Raw genomic sequence first — 22,397 nt, 5'->3', positions numbered from 1 at the left:
GCGTTACAGCCCTGCTAGCGGATACACGTAAATGCATTCACACTCACATAGAACTGTAGGATTATAAAATTTTGATATTCCCTGCAGCCATCCCACATAACGTTCTGCTCCACGTTACAAGGGGGCCTCACATCAACCATATTCCCACACATATCGTTGCAGTGTACATAGCCGAGTCGTTAATGAGTGCTGGTATGATTATAACGTCTTCTACATGTATGTGTGCTATGTCCACAAATGTTGCAGTGTTGAAGACTCGGATCTTCAAGGAGGCCATTCCGCGTCCAAAGGCCTTCATTTGGAGCCATGAACGTGGCGCGAGCTGTGCACAGATAGCTTTTGACGGAGTTCCGTTAATCTCCTGCGGCTTTCGCATACTAGAATGCCAATTTGGGAAGCACAGGTATTGGAATTAAATGGACAGAAAGAATCTGAATGTGATCTATTTCATGCAGTTGCTAGTTACCAGTGAGAACAGTTGTACCATCTCTTGATTCCTTTGCATCACATTTGTCAGTGACCAAGTGTTGTTGTGTCGGCAACATTACAGGTGCCACACCACAAAGTCAAAGTCAAGTGAGTCCTCTAGCGATGTAAGCAGTTCAGCATCATCGCAAACCAAACGGGCATTGAATCCCAATATTATGATGGCGATAGAATAAAAAGTGTAGCTCGATATTAAAAGCTTCACTTGCGAAAATGAGAAAACAGTCAAAAGGAAGTATTTGTACCGGTAATTACAAGTCAAGTTCGAACGAAGTAACAATCAGGGAGAAATAGGAAGATGAGGACCTATGCCAGAGGGAGGTGCTATTCGTCCATATTAACCGTAGAAAAACACTTTCAGCAATCTTTTAAACGGGGTTGGACGACGAGCGGACGTGAGTTCCTGTGGCACTGAGGGTGTTCCAAAGCTTCACGGCGGAAACCAATGGTCGGCTGTCGCCAGATGTTCGCCGAGTTAGCGGAACAACGTATTTGCAATTGTCATTGCCACGGGTGTTACTGGGAGGTTGGAGGGCTACTCTATCTTTCAGAAGAGGGCTGATGCTGCTGGTGTGGACACGGTGCATAAGGAAACGGAGTTTGTAGTAAGTGCAGTGTTATCATGGTTATGGGGAGCAAACCCTTTTCAACCTCTTCGCTCCCTCAAATCGATCCTCTTCCATCATAACAAATATCACCTCTTGCTACCAGCGTCATGAACGGGAAAAGCGAAGGCGGTATGAACAGCGCGTCAAGGAGGTCGAGCGAGGAACCCTCGTCCCTGTGGTTTTTGCACTGCGGCAACAGGTGGTACTGGTCGAGCTGCCTCCGCTCCCCTCAAGACTGCAATGGTGTCCGACCTTGGCGACAAGTATCAGTGGTGAGCCATACTCTGCAGTGATGGGGTGGATCCGGCGCAGATTCAGCTTGGCCCTCCTTCGTGCCATACCAGGGTGGCTTGCCTGCGTGATGCACGGCATGTCGATAGCTGTATTCTCACCCGGAGGTGGCTGGATCATGGTGCATCTGCTCGATTCGCTGTCTCGGAAGCTAGCTGCCATACACTTAATACAGCCTCAAAAACCCAAGCCAACGTGCATATATTTGCACATCCAGACAAGCTACAACTGTTAGTACTTCGAGAAGTAGTATTACTTACGAACACGGCACTGGGGAGTCGTCAAATCGTGACTGCATTGACGACTCTCTGCTGTACATTTTTTTTAATTTTTTTTACTAAGTACACAACCTACTCGTCAGAAGGGGAGAAGACAACAGAGTATACAATGACAAAACAGCAGGGAGAGTAGGGGCTGCAAAGCAAGCCTGTGCTGGTGAGGCAAGCCCACAACACCGACCTATGGTCTCGGCGTTAACGTGAGCTTGCGCACCATAGCCTAAAAGAAGGGGGTGATTTAGTGCGATGAAGACAAGAGAAGGTGAGGTAGAATGGATGAGGAGAGAGAAAGAGAGAGAGAGAGACAGAGAGAGAGAGAGAGAGAGAGACAGAGAGAGAGAGAGAGAGAGAGAGAGAGAGAGAGAGAGAGAGAGAGAGAGAGAGAGAGAGAGAGAGAGAGAGAAAAGAAAGAAAGAGAGAGAGAGAGAGAGAGAGAGAGAGAGAGAGAGAGAGAGAGAGAGAGAGAGAGAGAGAGAGAGAGAGAGAAAGAGAGAGAGAGAGAGAGAGAGAGAGAGAGAGAGAGAGAGAGAGAGAGAGAGAGAGAAAGAGAGAGAGAGAGAGAGAGAGAAAAAGAAAGAAAGAGAGAGAGAGAGAGAAAGAGAGAGAGAGAGAGAGAGAGAGAGAGAGAGAGAGAGAGAGAGAGAGAGAGAGAGAGAGAGAGAGAGAGAGAGAGAGAGAAAGAGAGAGAGAGAGAGAGAGAGAGAGAAAAAGAAAAAAAAAGAGAGAGAGAGAGAGAGAGAGAGAGAGAGAGAGAGAGAGTGAGAGTGAGTGAGAGAGAGAGAGGGGTGGGGGGTGGGGCCGGGGTGGGGGTGGAGAGAGAACAAGAAAAGAGAAAAATAGATTCAAAGGCAGTTCAGATGCAGTGAACATCATGCAATGCTTGGGGGGGGGGGAGCTTCAGGATGGAAATAGTTCTGAACTGTTAGAGGGAGTCTGTGGCCCAAAGCCACTGGCTTCGGCGAAGATGGTAGTGGACGTTCGCTTTGAAGGATTGTAGGCCCTTAGGAGATGGTGGTTTGGTGAAGAGGGAGGATGGCAGCGCGTTCCAAGTGTTGATGTTGTATGGAAAGGCGCGTCTTAGGTAGTTAGGAGCGCCTGGAGGGAGAACATTTTCCAGTTGGAAGGGATGTGAAGCAGACTGTTGGCATTGTCTCCGGGTTACAGGTGCGGCATGGTGGACGACGAGAGGGGGGGGACCATGGATCTCAGCAGAGGAGGACCTGGTTGGCCCAGTAGCTTGTAGACGAAAGTCAGTGCCGCCACTGTCCGTCGGGCCTCTAGGCTCTGTAGCAAGATGTTGGGTCCCAGGATATGGAGGGCACGCCTCTGCACTCTGTTAAAATGTGTTCAAGGTTAGTGGGAGCAGCTCCCATCCAGACAAGGGGAGCGTACTCGAGCAGGGGCCGGACGAAGCTGAGATACACGGCCAGCATGCCACGGCAGTCCAGAACACGAGCAGCTCTACGTAGGAGGCCAAGACGTGAGTTTGCCCTGGCAGCAACTGACCGGAGATGGGCGGAAAAGGATAGCTTGGAGTCAACCATAACTCCGAGGAGCTTGAGGTGTGGCTGTTGTGACCTCCCCTCCAAAGTTTATTGCGGGGACAGGCCAAGGCTGCTGTCGATGGCAGGAGATTCGTAGGAGCTGCGACTTGGATGGTTCAAACTTAACAGTAAGTTAACATGCCACTTTGTTCCCCATGCATGTAACGCATTAACGGAAGCTTGAAGACTGTCAGCTTGGTGTATGGCATCATCGCGTGTATTGACGCAGGCATACAGCGTGGTGTCGTCTGCAAATGTTCTCATTTCAGACCCTGGAGCCAGACAGCTATCAGCATCATTTACATATACTAGGAACAGGGACGGTCCAAGGATGCTGCCTTGTGGCACTCCTGCAGAGATCGGATAGCGATCGGAGCTCTTGCCGCCGATGACCACTTCCAGCGAACGACCTGTTAAGTAGTCTCTAAGTCAATCCAGGAGGGGGGGGGGGGGGCCTTCACACCGATGTTCCGCAACTTGTGCAGTACACCTGTGTGGGAGACTTTGTCAAAAGCCCCGGCGATGTCGACAGCAAGCACCTCCACAGATCCACCAAGGCCAGATGTGGCCGACCACTTGTGGTGTAGTCCCGTAAGTAGATCGGATGGACCTAGGCCTCGGCGAAAGCCAAATTGCCTTGGTGATAGGAGGTTTTGTCCCTCCAGAAAGTTCATTAACTGGCGGTTGATGATGGACTCCATTACTTTGGAACATATAGAAAGCAGCGAGACTGGTCGGTAATTCTTTTCAGCGGATTTGGAGGACTTTTTGTATACTGGAACTACTCGGGCAACCTTCCATGCCTGTGGTTGGTGGCCAGTACTGAAAGACAGGGAGAAGAGGCGTGCTAGGGGCCCCGCAAGCTCAGTTGCGCATTCCTTGAGTACCCTAGCTGGGATATTGTCCGGTCCAGTGGCTTTGGAGGAGTCAAGTCTTGCCAGATGTCGTCGTACTGTGTCAGCCCGGAAATGGATCCTTGTGACTGATGGAGTTTCATTGTCGCCAGAGGCAGCAGGCAGGCTGTCCACTGATATGTCGGAGGCAAGACTGCATTTCTTGGAAAAGAATGATCCAAAGCAGTTTGCCTTTGCCAGGTTGGTTGCGCATTCCTGCCCATGTGCATCAATCAGGGTTGGGATATCAGAGGAGCGCTTAACACCAGCGACTGATTTCATCACCGACCACCACTGTTTGTCACGCAGATTACCCGCACAGAGCTTAGCTTGGACACGCCGTTCCCAAGCTAGGCGGGCCGTGTCCATCACAGTTGAGGCATGGTTGACTGATTGTAAAAAATGTCTGCTTCAGAGGCTCAGAAGATGGAAATCTCCTCCAGCGCCGCCAGGCCTGTTCCTTGAGGACTACTGCGTCCAGACACTCTGGGTTCCACCATGGAGGGTCAGAGGGTGTTGTAGTGTATTGCTTGCACGGGATAAATCGGTGCATCCCCACTAGAATCAGTGTCTCTGAGATGACATCCCAGACCTTGTTGTAGTCGGTATGGGGAGCAGTGACTTGCAGCCAATCTACGGATCTGAAGTGTGCCCTCAGTCTCGACCAATCGGCTTTGTTGTAGCGCCATACTGTTCTAGTAGAGCTCTCCTCCTCTGAGGGAGAAACTGTCAAGAAGTCTGCGATGATGACCGCATGGTCAGAGCGTCCAAGGGGCTTACAGATAGAAGTGCTCACATGTCCAGGCAAGTCTGAAAGGACAAGGTCTAGAATGGCATCACCTCTAGTGGGATCCATGATATGCTGCGTGAGGCAATAAGCAGATGCTAGATCCGCCAGTGCAAGACCAGCTAATGTTGTTTTACTATTTTTGAGCCAGGCGGAATTGTGGACATTAAAGTCCCCTGCAATGACTACATGGTCACCGAGTTGCTGTGCTGCAGGTAATGAGCTGTCTAGGTAGTCGATGACGGAGCAATCTGATGGGCTACTTGAACCGGAACGATACACAGCACAGACTACAACCTTGCCATGAGAGCATGAATCTACTAAGAGCCATACTACCTCAAAACCTTTACAGTCAATGGTGTCAAGGTGCCGAGCATGCAGGTTGGACTTCACCCAGACAGCTACGCCCCCGCCTGAAGCAGTTCGGTCTTGGCGAATAGGTGCTGCATAGCCAGGAATAGTTGACATGGCGAGTGGAACCTTGTCCGGCGTGAATTTCGTTTCTGTGACGATCGCTATATCAGGCTTAGTTGAACTCAGATTGTTTTGGAACTTGCCGAGTTTGGACAGCAGCCCAAAGGCGTTTGTGACTAGCAGCCGGAGACTTGCAGTAGTCATTCTGCCAAGCCAGACTGCTCCGTGTTGACTCCCGGGCTGCGAGGCAAGTCGTCACGATCAGGCTCAACTGAACGTTGCCTAAACTTCCACGGTCTGGCATAGAGTGGCCTTGGCCAGAAGTTTGGTGAGGTGATGAGTGCGAGGGCAGTGGCATCCACAGTGATCCTTGCAGATATCTTGCCATTTTCAGCCTTGTGGATGCTGCAGTTATGGACAGTAGCTGGAGTCCCTGCTGTGCCTGACCTTTTCAGGGTGAAAGCTTTGATGTCGTCGTCAGTGCATGACTCACTCAGGTTACCGACATACAGGACAGATTTCTTGGGTCTGGGTGGCTCTGATGACACTAGCTGCCAACTATCGTCAGAAATGACGTCCAGAGGCTGGAACTCCTCGCCGTACTCCTCAAGTTCCACGCTCGTGCTGTGCTGTCCATCGTGCTGCATGTCTTCGTCACTCTGCGCCTCTGGGTCACTGCCTGTGTCACCCACGCTACAGGGCTCACCTGTATATGCGTACTACTACTAGTACTAGTACTAGTGCACCTGGCAGCCTGGCCTGGGTGGGTACGGGTACGATTTCTGGACGATTTCGCACGCGTAGATCTACGCTGGCTCTGCTGAGCAGCTTGAAATTTCGGAGGAACACTTGCCTTGACAATGGCGGCTTCCTTGAGGGATACAACCTCCTCCGTCAGGCCGGACACCTGCCGCGACAGCTCATCAATCCTTTTGTTGAAGCGAGCCTCACGATCGGCCGACTCGGACGCTAGGTTAGCCAGGGTCTTGATTACTTCCAGCACAGACGACTCGATACCCGGAAGGGAGCACAAAAGTTTCATCTCTGCCTCTGAGAGCCCCTTGAGGGCGGTCTTTGTAGTTGGGGGCATGGCGGCCAGAGGTGGGTCAGCCCTACTACTAATCTATACTTACTACTAGTAGTAGTACTAGTACTAGTCCTCTTGGGCACGCCGAAGGGCTGCCAGGAAGCCGTGGAAACTAAAAACTGCGGAGCTCAAAAATTTGCTTCCACTTCACACACTTATCTCCACGCATGCATGTAACAACTTACAGTGCTGGCAACTGAAATCCGACCCTCCTCCCCCCCCCCCTCCCTAGCGGTGCGCTAGCCGCGTTAGCGATTCGTACGAGACGCTAGGGGGTCGGATTTCAGTTGCCAGCACTGTACTTTTAATTCCGCTGCACATACATGTACGTCTTCTTTTCTCTCTTTCTCCTCCTGACACTGGCTGTTTAGTGTTTTATCTTAAATTCTTTCCCTCCTTCAAATACTGTAGTAGTACTACTAGTAGTAGTAGTAGTTGTAGTAGTAGTAGTAGCCTTTCTTGCTTGCGCTTTTCAGTTTCTTCTTTCTGATACCCGGTTTGTTTTCAAATAAAGGCGAAGTTCAGTAGTAGTAGTAGTAGTAGTAGTAGTAGGAGTAGTAGTAGTAGTAGTAGTAGTAGTAGTATTTATTAGTTTGTTAGGGAAGTCCCTACAGACGTTGCCGTCTTTTTACAGGGAACCCTAAGTGCTCTTTGCAGAGCGAAATGAAAGCGGATGGTTGATCAGCTTGGCGACACAACATAGGCAGCGAATTCCACCGATCAGCGCCAAGTAAAGAAACAGAGAACATGCCATATCTAGTTTTAGCAGCAGGCAAAGAAATAGACGAGAAGGACTGTCCTCTAGTGCGCCTATCTGTACAAGTAGCAGCTGATTGTAGAGTGAACATAGAGGAAAGCAGGGGACTTGTCAGCTTGTTGATACATCGGAACACAAAGACAAAAAGTAGCAAGTAACAATTTACATAGTTGAGGCGAGACTCCAGCGAGTATAATTTAGCATGCTACAAAAGGAAAGCAGTTGGAGTGCGCCTACAGTCCATTCATTGGAAACTGGCACCCTAACTTTTTGGTGTCTCTCTCTCACATAGTTTTAGATATCGTGAAAACAACAGTACATCCTGCATTGCGTGACCCGTGCAATTACTCCTTGCCACATTTGAGGCCAGAAAAGTCCAAGAACAGGGAAATAGAAATTCAGCCAGGTTTTACAAAATTAGGACAGGTATGCCATGGCAAAATGTATGGAGAAGCAGATCCAAAACCCAGATTTTTGAGATTTAAAGTGGGTTTTTGATCCTCAATTCGGCCCAAATCCGACTTTCAAAAGCCAGCGGGCCAGTTTCCGATGAATGGACTGTAGAAAGGCCGAAGACCTTCTTCATACCAGTGTGACTTAGTGTAACAAGGCGAGAATACAGATACGGAGTTAAACAGTGCACATACGAATTACTGGCATACTCGATGGTGGATTGTATTACGGATAAGCAAAAGATGCGTCTTGTGGCATGATCTACTGAGCGGCGGCATCGCCGGAACGCTCCTATTTTCTTATAAACAGACGTGCAAACATGGTCAATCTGGTCTTCAAACGTAAGGTGCTCATCAATAATCAGACCGAGATAGCGAGCAGTTGAGGAAGGTGGAATATCTACATCACCGCATGCAATGGCCAGATCTGGGGCGAGGGAAAGAGGCTTCCTCCGGAGCACCATGAATTTCGTTTTCACGGGATTCAAGATCAGGCCAATACTTTCCAGGTATATCTGTAGCAGGTTCAAGTCGCTTGCTAGTTTGTGCTGGAGCTGGTCAATTGACTTAGAGAATGTATATAGTATGTTCCCATTCCGTTTTTGCTTTGGTGTAGCCCTGAGGTTGATTGCTTATTTATTTCTACCCTTCCTCTCTCCATACTTCTGTCCCCCCCCCCCCCTCTCTCTCATTCCTTCTGTCGTCCACATGTATCAAAGGAGGCGAAATCGCCTGTTTGTGGTGCGACGTTAAATAAACTTCTACAACTACAGAGGCGAGGTAGAAGGCTATTTCATCAGCGTATTGCTGAGACTGTGCGTGCTCGAACAGTCCAGGAACATGTCTCACATACAGTGAGAATAGCAGAGGCCCCAACACTGACCCTTGCGGGACACCACGCGTGCATTCTGTGGCTTCTCATTGCCTTCTGCCGATTCTCACGGACTGATGTCTATCTTGGAGATAGCTTGCGAACCATTCCAATGCCACACCAATGCTCTCCTCCTAGCATTTCGTATCATGTACCTGTCAAGGCTTTCATTTGTTTCTTCTTCTTTCTTTTTGGTGCGTCTTATGTCCCCATGACGTCAAGACCTCAGGTCGGCTGAGGGCAATCGGCCTCACCATCACCAGTACAGATCACTATGCTCCCACTATGCAATTATAATTTTTTGTCTTTGCCTGTAGCTAGCTGTGGGCTGTGATCATTGTAAAAAATACTTCAAGTACATAAAATATATAAAAACGTTGCCTTGTTATTCAAGGCTTTTCTTGGTTTTCTTGGCCTTGCTTGAATGATAGCAAAGTTTACCAAGTACATGTATGATGATTATCACAGGGTGGAGGACATACTGTAGGGAACAGTAGTGTTCCTGACCAGTTCATGCAACCAGACCCGACTTGGCCCGGGGTGATACAGAGGTCTGAACCCTGAACCTTGTACATCGCTGAGCATGAGTGTACTACATAACATTGTAGTATTCAGCCTGTCACAAGTTCCTGTCATGATTTCGTCACTCAGCCGGAAAACCCTGAACACTGAGGCAAACAGCTTTTGGGGAATCCTTTTCAACTCATAATAATTATAATAATACAAATACAAAACCGAGGCACGATCCTAAATAACTCCGGCATAATAATTATGTTCGCAAGACTGGGACCACATCACAGTCTCTCTGGTGCAGCCAGGAACCATCACTGTTTTCCATACACATGATAGCAAGAGTCATCCTCATGGTGTCATTCACTTACAAGCATAATAATAATTGCCCGTCAGCCAGTGGAGAGTATCAAACTCAATGGTAGATTCTATTACGCTGCATTAAGTGCATTGCCTTTACTCACGAATGTTACTACTGCCTGCCGGTTGATTCTTTATTCGGAATATTAAATAGGAAATGGAATAAGACAGCCGCTGACTGATCAATGTAGCTTTTAGAAATATGCAATCACATCTGCACAGCACAGTGTACCATATATATACAACCGCACATTAGGTTGCTAGATACTGGTTGCACGGCTATATACATGCAGGAGCCCAATAACGCTAACTAAATGATACACGGAGAGAGAGAGAGAGAGAGAGAGAGAGAGAGAGAGAGAGAGAGAGAGAGAGAGAGAGAGAGAGAGAGAGCCAGACAAGAAAAACCCATTTATATAAAGGTAGAACAGAAGAACCATCTCAGGCTAGAAATGGATGTGGAACGGATAGGAAAGGACACAAGAACTGAAGAGGGTTGGAAACAGAACAGACTGGCGGCAAGTAAACGGCCAGAACAATAGCATAGGAAGAAATAACACTCACTGTCATGCTGCGACTTTGAGCGGTCATTGGATTCAGCCGGACTAACCGTTATTCTGGAGCCTGTCAGCTGTGAGCTAGCCAGAAACAGATGCCGCAATTTCAAGCAGACTCACGGCAAGGCAGCTGAGGTGGATTACAGTTAACTGCATGCCAAAGAAAGGCAGCATGTGTGGGAGAGTTGCCACCATAGAAACAAGATTACTTGAGTGGAGGCCTTGAACATAATAAGTAACATTGTACGGGTACAGGTGTTTGTCTGGGTCAATCAGAGCATCAATCTTGAGTATGGCTGCGCATAGTCGAAGGAACAGCAAACTGTGCGTTGCGGGAAGAAGATGTTTAGAGAAGGCCAGGGAAGGTTTGTGATGTGGCACTAGTTGGTGACTGACTGCACTGGCCAGCTGCCCATTGGTTGTACTTCTGTGTCCAGAGAAGCCACGCAGACCGCCAGCAGTCCTCGCGATCCGTTGCTGTTGCCGGTGCCTCGCAGTGATTGGGCAGCAGGCTAGGGGCTGTGATGGGGATCACAAACAAAAACGGGAAACATGATTCTAAACTCATCGCTCTGTGTGGCATGTACACAAGAAAAGCAAGTTGCCAGGAATAGTGCAACAGACATGTATACTAGTCAGTCCCACTCTGTACTGGGTCCAGCATAGGAACTCAGTAGTACGGGCAGAGTATGTCTTTGTCAAGTATCGTGAGCATATGCCTAGTGGATAGCAAAAGCTGCTCCCCCTCCCAGTACACACACCACACACACACACACACACACACACACACACACACACACACACACACACAAACACACACACACAAACACACACACACACACACAACAATCTGTGCAGGCTAAGCCTGCCACTGTCAACGGCATCACCGGGTAAGATCACCATTATTTCACATTCTCTTCCCCTTACAACTATAAGTATGAGCATGCTCACCACAGCAGCGTGATCATCAACACATTCTCACTCCCTGCTATCCATGGCAACCATTCTTCTGATGTCAAATGATGTGATTAGGGCAAAAATTCAACGATAAAAAAAACAGCAGGGTAACTTATGGGCATTCCGCATATTCTCCCCAGCCTTACTCAATGTTGGTGCTGGTGTTGTGGGTGCATCTACGCCTATCTCCACTGCTGGTGGGGGCATGGCAACAAGCGGAGGCGCTGAGATGTTGCCCTGTGGGGCCTCAGCGCTGCCGTTGCCGACTGTTCCGGGACCGCTGAGATCCACTGAACCGGCGGTGGCAGAGGCGTTGGCAGTGAGACTGAGAACGCACAGGCTTGCCTCACAGGATTCTGAGCGAGAAGGGCACTCGCTGCACGGTGTTCCCTCCGAGTAGGGCTTCAGGGTGGCTGTGTTCCCTCTGTAATGGCATGTGAACATGAGTTAGAGAAAGTATGGTAAGTATCATCGAATACTATGATTTCCCTCACGTCAGCACCTGATCTGAATTGTTCTCTACTTGGATTTTGGAAACTACATACCGGTACATGAACATTTACAATAGCAAGGGTTCCCAGATTGCCTAGAGTGCTCAACATCACAAGGATGGAGCATTACCACAAAGGCAGAAGAGAACAGAGACAGCCGGCTAGGTCATTGTTGTAACGCTGCGTTTCATGCACATAGCAAAGCTAAGGCAATCCTCAGACAACTGAACATTTACATGATTGTGTAATTATAGACCCCATCAGCAACAAGCAGGTGAGTGGAGTCACTGAACACAGCCACGTGGATGAAGTTGTCGCCTAAACTCCATGGTTAACTAAAGACAAGTGGGCTGCATTCATCACCATTACTACACAGCTTGATCAGTTGATGGAGACACATTCAATCCGGATTGTATTTCATAGACTCTTGCATGAGCGCCGCCTGGAGCCTCTCTGCCAATCTGGACATTCGTGTGAGTCATCCGACATGACAAGGCCGGGATGTCCCCCGATGAGCACAAGTATCACCATGATCACAGAAGTGCTATCTTCCTGCATGTCACGTGACAGCATACCAAGATAGGCTAGGCTACATGTACTCTCCTATGCCTGAGGCTATGGACCGGTCCAGGAAGACCGCGGAGTTCGAGGTGTTGTGACGAAATAATTGGTGCAAATTATTGAGGCCGCTTCTTGCCTGCGAGACTGTGGGAACCGTTCGTTAGTGTGGACATCACGACATTCGCCATACACTGTTCTCGACCACACTGCGGGCGCGCCTGTGACTGTGTGTGTGTGTGTGTGTGTGTGCGTGTGTGTGTGTGTGTGTGTGTGTGTGTTCTACATGTAGACGGTACTTACGCTGCTCCATACAGGCAGGAGAAGAGGGTGGCGTTGGGCAACGACACGCCGAAGAAGTCGAACAGCTGGCAAGTGTAGATGCCGCAGCCGATAGCGTGCGAGCTGCTCCACACGAGCTGAAATCGACAACAGCCAGTACCGGACAACAGCCAGTGTCATTGCAATCACTATGGCATTGGTGTGCTATCTACATAACTTCATAAGTACTGATGACTGTAACACCCCGAAGCGCCATGAAGCCTTGCTACATTTGGTTGCCACCATCGGGCATTCCCACTCAGGCAGCTCGCGCTCGCGGAGGGTCTTCGAGACAATCACCTTTTTTGCCGATACGAGTCAAAGATTACCTTTTGGCACCGGAGAATTAGAAGCAGTCTACACGGTCACGCACTTCGTAGATCTACCATGATGTACAGTTCTAGCAAACGAGCTATCAAGTAACATTAGTTAGTTAGTTATCAAGTACATGTATACGACGTCGTGTAATTATTATTTCACAATCCGATCTACATGATCAATACTGTACTACTGTGTAGGTCACACGGGACAGACACTGAGACAGCAAATACGTAGGCAGTGTCCTGACTTTCGGCAGTTACATTTGCTCACGTCACGAAAATGTGATCGATTGCATGCAGTCGCTGAGTTAGCTTTGGATGCCCGAAATACCATCAACATGTCAGCTTGCCGGAACTTCGCGTGCTTGGCAACGGATAGAAACCGGCGTAGTTAGCTGCTGCGGTCGCCGGATTTCTCAGTGAACTCACTCCACACACACACAGTACACTGTCGACCAAGAGTCAAGAGCTACGATAGAAGATGGCTATGGATACGATCAAGCAACGACGTAACGACGTTACGTTACTCGTTGGTTCCTAAAAATACTGTACTGTTGCAGTGGATGTGTGCATGTGAGTCACACTGACGTGACGCGCGCAGGCAGATCCATGACCATGCTATAAAAGTAGCTGTCTGGTCTGGCATGAGGGTCTGCACAAGCCGACCCAGGCTACAGCCGCATGATGGCCGGGCACCCACGTCTGTGTTTGCCTTCGCCGTCGCTATATAGCGACTAAATCTCACTACAGTCATGTAGCTTGAGGACCAAGCCAAGTAAGGGCATGTCACCAAATGTACGTAGCTCGGGGGGGGGGGGGGGGGTATTGTACTCTTCTTGTTCTTCTAAAAAAATGTGGCATTAGGCAATGGGATAGACTACATGTAACATGAACGTCATTGTACCGCGACCCCAAGTTCGTGTGAGTACATGATTGCACAGCATGGGCAAGTATCGTTACGCCATGGAAACGCAGTCCATAAATGGTCATACCGACGCCAAGCAAAGCACCAAAATTACAATACTACTTCAAAGTAGTAGTTAGTGCGGTAGTCTTCAGTGGTCTTAGCAGACTGCAAAAGGATCACCAGTCCGTAGGTTTCTTTCTCCAACACTGGCACTTACTATCATTCCTCAGGAATTCTATCGACACACAGATAACCAAAGCTCATACCGGTACAAGTACATGTACATGTAGATACTTTTTGTATATGTAGTCATGACTTCGTGTGGCCACTTCTACACTGTATGTAAAGGGCAGGGGGCGGAGGGGTCCACACATCTCGTTCTTACCTGCTTGTAATGCTTGCAGGTCTCCTTTGGGGCACACGAATCGCTGGACAAGTTGTAGAAGGCCGACTCGGCGAACCACTCGTGAATGAAGCGCACTGGGTTGACTTCGGCTGTGGTGGCGTCGTTGAAACTGAAGGCCAGGTTCTCGCCAACACCCTCGGGGAAGGAGGCTGCAGCCTCTGCATTGGCCAATTGGTTAGGTGCCCACACACATCGCGAGCTGTGCTCCTGCGCAGAGGTAGCCAGCTGATCGTCCCACAGCTAACAATGGGCAGAGAATATGAGAACATGCAGACGGCAAAATAGAAGCACATTAGTCCAATGCCATCTCGATCTAGGACTCAGCTGGGATTATGGTCAGGTACATGATTGATGTGCGTGCATCACAGGACCTCTCAATGCCGCAGTGATGACTGTACACCCTATTCTTCCCTCCCCTCTACCTCGCCTCTACTGGCCTGGGTCAGTTAGGAATATAAGCGGGAGGAACTACGCCGCAGTGTCAAGGTGGCGAGTCGTCCCCTTTGAACACTCGATCCTTGGTATACTGATGTGTTATGCCAAGAGTACATAATCCGTTTATGTACTCTTGGTTATAGCAAGAGCACGTTTATTATGTACTCTTGGCAATAATAGACTTAGCTAGATTCAGACCACCATCCAAAAGTACCTTGTGCAATCATACGACTCGAGCAAGGAGTCTAGTGACTCTAGTCACGTGGCTTTATGCCGACAACCAAAACGAGGAAAAAGCGAAACACCCCAGAACTGAGATGGGGAAGTTTCTCCACGCGTCTGCACGCCTAGCTGCAAACAATACATAGTCAGCCGCACTTGAAGTGCCACACCACTAGAGATCCTCCCTCCTATTATTGCAGCGCAATACCACGCCATTGACATGATCAGCCAGCCTCTCGGATACTGCCGATTGCTCATCAAACCCCCAAGTCACCACCTCTACTTAGTCCCCAACCCACGGTTCCCATACCCCATAATTCAGTCCCGAATGGGCTCGTGCAGATCCAGACAGACCTACCATCTTCTGCATATTGCTGGCCTGTGGGAGGACTTCGCCTCTCAGTGCGTTGTGCACACCCACCAGCTCCTCCTTCTCCAATGAAGTCAGCATGGCATGACTACACGTCGCCAACAGCAGAGCACCGAGCGTATTGGCAAACATTTTCAATGCGATTTGCACCTCGTCGCTGTGTTATTCTCCTGCTGTTCTTCTTCGTCGATAGACGTGTCAAAAACACAACCAAATTGAAAGTGAAAGCACGACAGAATGAAAGTAGCAGTGGAAGACCTAGTGCATGTAGGTTTTATCGCCATGATCACTGCTGTCGTACTGACTCGCTTCTCCTGTCGCTGCTTTCTGCTGCCCAGCTACGCCAGCCAGATACCGCCGCCGCCGGTGGCCTCGGATAAGGCAGTGGCGCACGGGTGCGACGGGGCTTTGGTTTCGACTTTCGTCTCTGGTTGGCATGGTATGTACCCGCGTGCTCACTGTCACACGCAACTAGGGTATGAGGTTATTCGCAGGGTCAACATGATATCTATCCAGCATGTCTGTGGGAAGCAAGGACGTCCAGTGTTGTTCCTGTGCAGCTAGCTAATGAGCAAATTTGTATGCTTATAGTAGAGGAAGAAGAGGAGCCTGCAAGCGTGTGTGCCACCGCCGGAGACCGGTTTCAGCGCAGCCGTATGCACTTGATGGCTCGTTGCCCGCGTCAGGAGGCCAGTCAGCCAGCAGGCACGCCAGCAGCTACGTGTGCCCCGAGATCCTGCAACGTAATGCATAGACCATGATAGACTAGTCAGTACTAGTCTTCCCTCCTCTCTACCTAGGGGGGGGGGGCTAGGATCAAGCCATTCGTGGTGTGCACCGTCTTGCTTAGCAGCGTTATTTAGGTCGACTCGGCAAATGGCACCACATAATAGAACGGAGGATGTCACAGCGCAGCGCGCGGTGGACCGCTCTCGGAAGTGGTACTACGTCACCAGCAGCTAATGGATCAACTCACGTTACTGGCATGCCTTTCAAATCATCCTGTCGCTGGGCTGCATGCCGTATCAGACAGAGTGCTAGTAAGTATTGTGTGTCTGAACTAAAAAAGCGTACAATTCTTCCTCGAGCCACCTCGACCTGGATAGGTCCTGCATAAGGCCCTTCGATATGCGGATGTGGATGACAGTGTTGCACTGGGGCTTAGTCGATTCGAAGTGATGGGACACGAATGGCCGCGTAGCTTGCGGCGGTGACATCCAAACGTCGCCTCCGCTACGTAGGTCTACGGCAGGTGCTCTGATTTCACCTTCAAATGTGTGGCATCCACATTCAGGCGATAGCAACGTCCAGCAAGGCGTCAAGGGGTCATGGAAGGGGACAACTACGTACCACAGCAAGTTGTTGCTTACGTGGCTCGCGACAGAAAATTAATGGTTCTCGAGGCCGCCCTACCCCGTTATGTATCTTCATGTACTTCGAAGTACACCGTAGCTGCATTGACCATTGTAGCCCTTCATTGGATCCATGGAGGTGATGCCGGCTTCCCGCATGCCCGGCAGTGCCCTAGTACCTGTGTTTCATCCTGTGACTGTGTAAATGACCTGAGCGAGGTCGACCGTCGAGTATCGCATTCTAATCTAAGTACAACCTGCGTGGTAACTGGTGACATGCGGCGCATTGAAGGAGGTGGACACTTTCGCTTTCGAGTCTTTTTTCGACTCAAGCCTTTTGGACGCTACTACTACTAGTACTAGTACAAGACCATGCCTATAACTGTTAATACGGTTATATCATTGTAATCGGCGTGTAGTGGGCGAAATCACTGGTACAGTAGCTGGTAGCGTCACCAGAAGTACACTATTACAGCCATCACTGCCATCAGCCACGTCATTTAAATGCGGGTTGTAGACCTACTACTTACTGGAGTTCGGCATGCACATGCTACGAGATGCTCCCAATTAGTTCTACGAAGCCTGAACAAGGCCAACTCGTTTCGAAAATCAGTCGCAAGGCACTACGCGGGAATAGTTCGATGGAGGCTTTTGTGTAGATCTACCTCTCAAGACTAACTTGATACGACCATGGCATGCTTGTGTTCGAACATCGTGTTCTTTTTCCGCTCCACAGCTTCAGATCATGTGGCGCTAACCACACCTGCACCGCGCCGTACTTAGCTGCACATATCACAAGTAAGTTTACAATGGGATTGCATGCAATGGAGGTTGCATGACGATCGTACGAGAGCAGCATGTTTCGATGATCCGACTCGTATTATATTCGGTACTCCTTTTCTCGACTTACCCCTGCCTCCACTCATTGCGATTCCCATCCTCCCTTTCTCCCATGTGCATGCATTCCTTACGTCACGTTACTATTACTTGAAGTAACTTACCTCTACTGTTTCGTTCATACTACTATTACTAGCCGCCTTGCGATTGCTACAGCTAACGTATTGCATGTGTCACCTAATATTTTAGCCTCATTAAATTTTGCTCTATATAACTACTTGAAGTTCTTTGGAGATACGTCATGTAACAGTCCAACCCGTGGTGTTCGGCTGCATCATGAATCGTCCTTGCTTGTTTGATGAGAGGGGGGGGAGAGGAGAGAGAGAGAGAGAGAGAGAGAGAGAGAGAGAGAGAGAGAGAGAGAGAGAGAGAGAGAGAGAGAGAGAGAGAGAGAGAGAGAGGGAGAGGGAGAGGGAGAGGGAGAGGGAGAGGGAGAGGGAGAGGGAGAGGGAGAGGGAGAGGGAGAGGGAGAGGGAGAGGGAGAGGGAGAGGGAGAGGGAGAGGGAGAGGGAGAGAGAGAGAGAGAGAGAGAGAGAGAGAGAAAGAGAGGGAGGGAGAGAGAGAGAGGGAGAGAGGGAAAGGGAGAGAGAGAGGGAGAGAAATCTGGGAGAAAATATTATTATGCACCTTGAGAAGATTACGTAGGTACATGTAGCACAATTCTGATGTTCCTAACAGCATATGACCTGCATGTAGATCATGGTGATTGGTTCAAGAACACGTACACGTCGCGGACACTGAAGTGATTCTTAGCAGATGCCAGCAGCTAGTCAATATGCACACCATGATGGCAATGCGATTTCGCAGACAGGTCAAGCCACAGATCAGAATGACCAATGAATTGATAGAAGCCATTTACACCTCGTAGATCTACTCGGATCCACTCCCCTTGACTTCAAGTTGGTAGTGGTAACAAGGGAGTAATGTACTGAAAAAGGATAGCAACAATCTTCGTTTCTGCACAGTAACCGGCTCTAGTTGCTCAACAAAGTTGTGGACAACTATTGAAGCTGATTGCTACCGAGAAATCTACGGGCACTGACTATGTACAGCAAAGGCGCTGTATCATGCGAATGGATGCGGAAAGGCTATGCCTTCGGCAGAGAGCAAACTCCATTCTACTTGTTAAACTTTAAAGACTCGGCGGTGGTGCGAATGACATTTCCGTGACCATCACCTAAAGACAAACTAACTCGGTAAGTCCAGAAACAGTTCACACAAGATAAACCATGGAAAGTTACGCTACCGCGTACCGGTGTACCTATGCCTATGTACATGATGCCTAATGATTGTACATGTGTGTGCTCTTGAGTCCGCACACCATCGCCCGACGAAATGATAAGACTGATCATATTATTATTTAGAAAAGCGATCCTGTCAGCTTTTCTATTATTGTGTTCACATGGCAAGAAAAACGACACCGCTATGCTACGTAAGTTTCTACGTAAGGTGCTCGGTATTTCACTTAGGCTACGTAAGTCTCTACGTAAGGTGCTCGGTATTAGATCTACCAATGCAACGGGTGGTAGCCGCGTGCTGTGCACGTGCACTGCAGACATTGTGTTGCAGTGCAGTTCGTGTTTGGATGTGCATGCGCGAAGAACTTTCTCCTTTGGAACTGCTTCTTGTATGAGCTGTTTCGGATATTTCGTCTCCTGGCCTGGCTTATTTCGTTTCGGCGCTGCTGAGACCTCCTTTCGCGGAATATTACTCAATGACAGGTGAGTTGACCAGTTCCCTTTGATTCATTTGCTTGTGTTGACTCTTTCATTTACGAAAAGTGTGCTGATTTTGGGCGGAATGCAATAAATAATGGAAAAGCTGACAGGATCTCTTTTCTAAATTTAGCTTTTCCGCTGCCGAGGCCTCCTTTTACGGAATACTCGATGACAGGTGATCTCTGAGTTGTCCGGTTTCCTTCGATTCATTTGCTTATGCTCACCCTTTCATTTACGGAAACGTGTGCAGATTTTATTCGGATTTAGATCCATTTTTATCTCTTTGCCCTTGTCTACAGTGTGCGAGTAACGCGAGTTCACCTTCTTGACGGTAAGGCTTATGTTAGATGTGTTGTCGAAGTACTCATATTCATTGTACATTGGTACGTACGTTAAGTAAGGCACTGGTCAATCGCATACTATCGTTGGCAGTTCCCAATCTGGAGGGAAAGGTTCAAGGACCCATTGACCGAGTTTGCATAATAAATTCGCATATCAGGGAAAATCTCCATTGTGGAGAGGTTCAGTAAACTTGTTTGCTTCATACGAAACAAGCCAATGGGTGCAGTCTCGTCTCGTGAAGATCTCGTACTTGTATGATTGGATTTGTTTACTCGAGTCTGGGCTGTTTGATTTATTATTAATTTTGTGAGTACCGCCGAGATTGCACTGCCCCAAATAAAGTTTCGTGCCGCCAAAGCAAGAATTACGATCTGCAATCTGTTTGTACCTGCAAGAATGTGCTGTACATGTATCGTACTTTCTCTGTTGCTGTTTCAGTTGCCGTCATGTTGCTAAAGAAACGTTCAGTAGAGAGGTTCTGCAAAACGAAAATTCGAACGAAGTTTCGCGACAGTCCTTGCGAAAGTGTGTACGAATTTTTGCACGAACTTTGCGTTCTGCACATTTTCGTAGTTTGCGCGGGCCAAGCGCACGTACGCCATGACCCGATCTCACGAAAGTGTGTACGACACACGGGTGTTTCGCAGTGGCCACTCGTCAAGATGGCGGCAAATCCGAGAGTACAAAAAATTCGACTCTGCCTATGTGCGCGGCGGATGCGAATCTCGCACGTGCATGCAAAATCTAGCCTTCTGCAGAGCTGGGTAGAGCAAGTGTGTAGCCAGTGCAGGAACGACGACCTTTTCCGAGAGAGAATGTGGCTCTTTTCATCCCAACATTTTACTCGCCACGCTCTCCCTCCCAGCTTATTGATACGAGTATGTGCTACCGAGTAGAAGTCTCCATCCTCAGAGTAGGCCTGGCAGAATCGCAAGGTTGAAATACTTGCTCACTTGGTTTTTTGGTCCTTTGAGGTGTTGATGTGATTGTTGTGTACAACTCGAAGTGACAAACTTGAGACCCCCGCGCCACAAAAAACTAAGGCGCGCCACAAAGTTTCGTTTGGCTGTTCAATGAAAGGACGTATGGAAGCAGGGATAAAAACTATCGTGGCTGCCGGCAAAACTCTTAGTAATGTAATAAACGGGGGTGAGACTTTGGTAATTCCAAGGAGAATGTACGCACGGCCATTCCACAACGAAGACGAACTACGAGCTCAAAAAAACGCCGATTTTCAAACAAACGACGCAGGAAAGAAGACATGGCCGCAGTGTTCCCGTGTGGCCTTCAAAACACCTAATTTTATTTCGATAGCGGCTGGTTCAGGGCAAATTCAGGCCCAATTCGACAGCGTCGTACCGCTCAGATTCGCCCAAAACACGAGGAAATGTACGGTAAATACAAATGCGTACGCATTTTGCGTACGGGGACGACTGGCCAGAGTTCATGCACTGCAAACACCCGTGGACAGTTCATTTCGCGTCCCCTGCAAGTTTCGCGTCCAAAGTTGCGAATTCATGCGAAGTTTCGCACTTCATGACGTAGAACGAAAGTTTGTACGCATTTTCGGTTTGCGGAACCTCTCTAGTGACTCATTTCTTTCATACGAGACGAGTCAATGAGTTGGTGTGGCTTAGAATCTTTCGCTGTAGAAGAAATCTATTTTGTATGTCTATTGGAGAAATAATTGTATTCACTGGTTATAAAATAGGTTAAGACAAACTACACAGAATAAATACCATCGGTCCCTTGGTGTTCGTCCTAAAGAGGTTAGACTGGATATCATTCATACTCACCAAAAGATGTGTAAGATTTTATTATTATGGAGTGCCTTGTTTATCTCTCAGTACCTCCAACCATAGCCTTGCCCCTTTTATCCTCAGGATCAGTGTAGTTGTTGGAACGAGGTGTCGGACTCAGCAATGTATTTGTTTACATTTTAATACATGTTTATTGTTCCTCCTTTGCTGTGTTGTTTTAGAAAATCGTGGACTAACAGTTTGAAGTCATTGAACTACTTCCAAAAGTTGTATCGACATCAACAGGATTACGATTTCAGTGCAATATGATGCAAGATGACCTTATCACGATAACCCATGATAATAAAACATTATAAACACAGAATCAACAAAAACATGTGTGACACCAAGAGTACATGAAAACCAGAGTGTGCAGCTCGGATGGGTTGCTGTCACGGCGAAATTCCGTGATTACATCATTTTAGTGATGTAGTGCGTACAAGCAGGATTCAAGCAGGTCTCTTTCTGCACAACTGCAGCTCAGTTGTACGCACTACGCCACTTCCTGCCTCAGATCTGGGCCAAATATGATGTAATCACGGAATTTCGCCGTGACAGACACCCATAGCAGAAAAGGCCCCAAGCTGCACACTCTGGTTTTCATGTACTCTTGGTGACACGCATCTGGTTACATTTCTCAAATAAATCTGATCGAGGGTGGGGAAATCTGAAATATCTGAAAGCAAGAGTACATGAAAACCAGAGTGTGCAGCTCGGATGGGTTGCTGTCACGGCGAAATTCCGTGATTACATCATTTTAGTGATGTAGTGCGTACAATTATGGTACAAGCAGGATTCAAGCAGGTCTCTTTCTGCACAACTGCAGCTCAGTTGTACGCACTACGCCATTTCCCGCCTCAGATCTGGGCCAAATATGATGTAATCACGGAATTTCGCCGTGACAGACACCCATAGCAGAAAAGACCCCAAGCTGCACACTCTGGTTTTCATGTACTCTTGCTGAAAGGCAAGACAATTTGATGACAGAGTCATACTACAGCAACATGCACAGAATAACCTCCGTATAAAAAAAAGTATCACCACGGTCCACCACTACTGACATGTTTCCCCGCAGAAGAACATGCTAGTGCCATTTTCTGAAGGAAAGGCTTGCACATCAATGCGTAGAATACGGTATTGATATGATGTGAAGGCCATCATTTAGGACATTCCATTGATTGGTGACAGAAAAAACAAAAGAAATTATAGCAATAAAAACTGCTTTATGGCAGTTTTCTAAAAAAAGTTATTGTGTTCTAGTCCATGGAGGCATGGACCCCGTCTAAAAAGTAAGAAATTAACGAAATGTGATAGCCGAAAATTAAAATTTCACACAAAACCTCACAATAATCACACACAGAATGAAAAGCTACATGTACATGTAGAAGACCTTTTCCCCTCGTGATC

At 48.3% G+C, this 22,397-nt stretch overlaps 2 protein-coding genes and 1 long non-coding RNA gene across 3 annotated transcripts; 1 reads left to right on the top strand and 2 right to left on the bottom strand.

Annotated features, from left to right (window-relative positions):
* Positions 1-3,733: 3,733 nt before the first annotated feature.
* On the bottom strand, positions 3,734-5,988 carry LOC135813670 (uncharacterized). The gene has a single exon (XM_065326714.1). The coding sequence runs from the start codon at positions 5,503-5,505 to the stop codon at positions 4,426-4,428; it is 1,080 nt and encodes a 359-aa protein (XP_065182786.1). The 5' UTR covers positions 5,506-5,988; the 3' UTR covers positions 3,734-4,425.
* Positions 5,989-9,323: 3,335 nt separating this feature from the next.
* On the bottom strand, positions 9,324-15,132 carry LOC135815277 (peptidase inhibitor 16-like). Its single transcript, XM_065328553.1, has 5 exons — positions 14,871-15,132; positions 13,835-14,095; positions 12,205-12,320; positions 10,999-11,276; positions 9,324-10,414 (listed from the first exon to the last, which is right to left on the bottom strand). Exons 1-5 carry the CDS (start codon positions 15,012-15,014, stop codon positions 10,242-10,244), a joined length of 972 nt encoding a protein of 323 aa, XP_065184625.1. The 5' UTR covers positions 15,015-15,132; the 3' UTR covers positions 9,324-10,241.
* A 589-nt stretch (positions 15,133-15,721) lies between these two features.
* LOC135813669 (uncharacterized) lies at positions 15,722-17,358 on the top strand. The gene is made up of 2 exons (XR_010553079.1): positions 15,722-16,240; positions 16,971-17,358. It is a non-coding gene; the product is annotated as an uncharacterized LOC135813669 (long non-coding RNA).
* Positions 17,359-22,397: the final 5,039 nt, after the last annotated feature.

Source organism: Sycon ciliatum, chromosome 4, assembly GCF_964019385.1.
Source record: "Sycon ciliatum chromosome 4, ocSycCili1.1, whole genome shotgun sequence".
Lineage (NCBI taxonomy): Eukaryota > Metazoa > Porifera > Calcarea > Leucosolenida > Sycettidae > Sycon > Sycon ciliatum.
The sequence above is the reverse complement of the archived record's forward strand: the minus strand, read 5'-3'. Positions and strand labels throughout refer to the sequence as shown.

Coding starts and splice junctions, on each gene's coding strand:
- LOC135813670 (XM_065326714.1), bottom strand. CDS start 5,505: ATGACTACTGCAAGTCTCCGGCTGCTAGTCACAAACGCCTTTGGGCTG.
- LOC135815277 (XM_065328553.1), bottom strand. CDS start 15,014: ATGTTTGCCAATACGCTCGGTGCTCTGCTGTTGGCGACGTGTAGTCAT. Junction 14,096..14,870: donor CCAGCAATATGCAGAAGATG/GTAGGTCTGTCT, acceptor GCCCATTGTTAG/CTGTGGGACGATCAGCTGGC. Junction 12,321..13,834: donor CCTGCAAGCATTACAAGCAG/GTAAGAACGAGA, acceptor TGTCGATTTCAG/CTCGTGTGGAGCAGCTCGCA.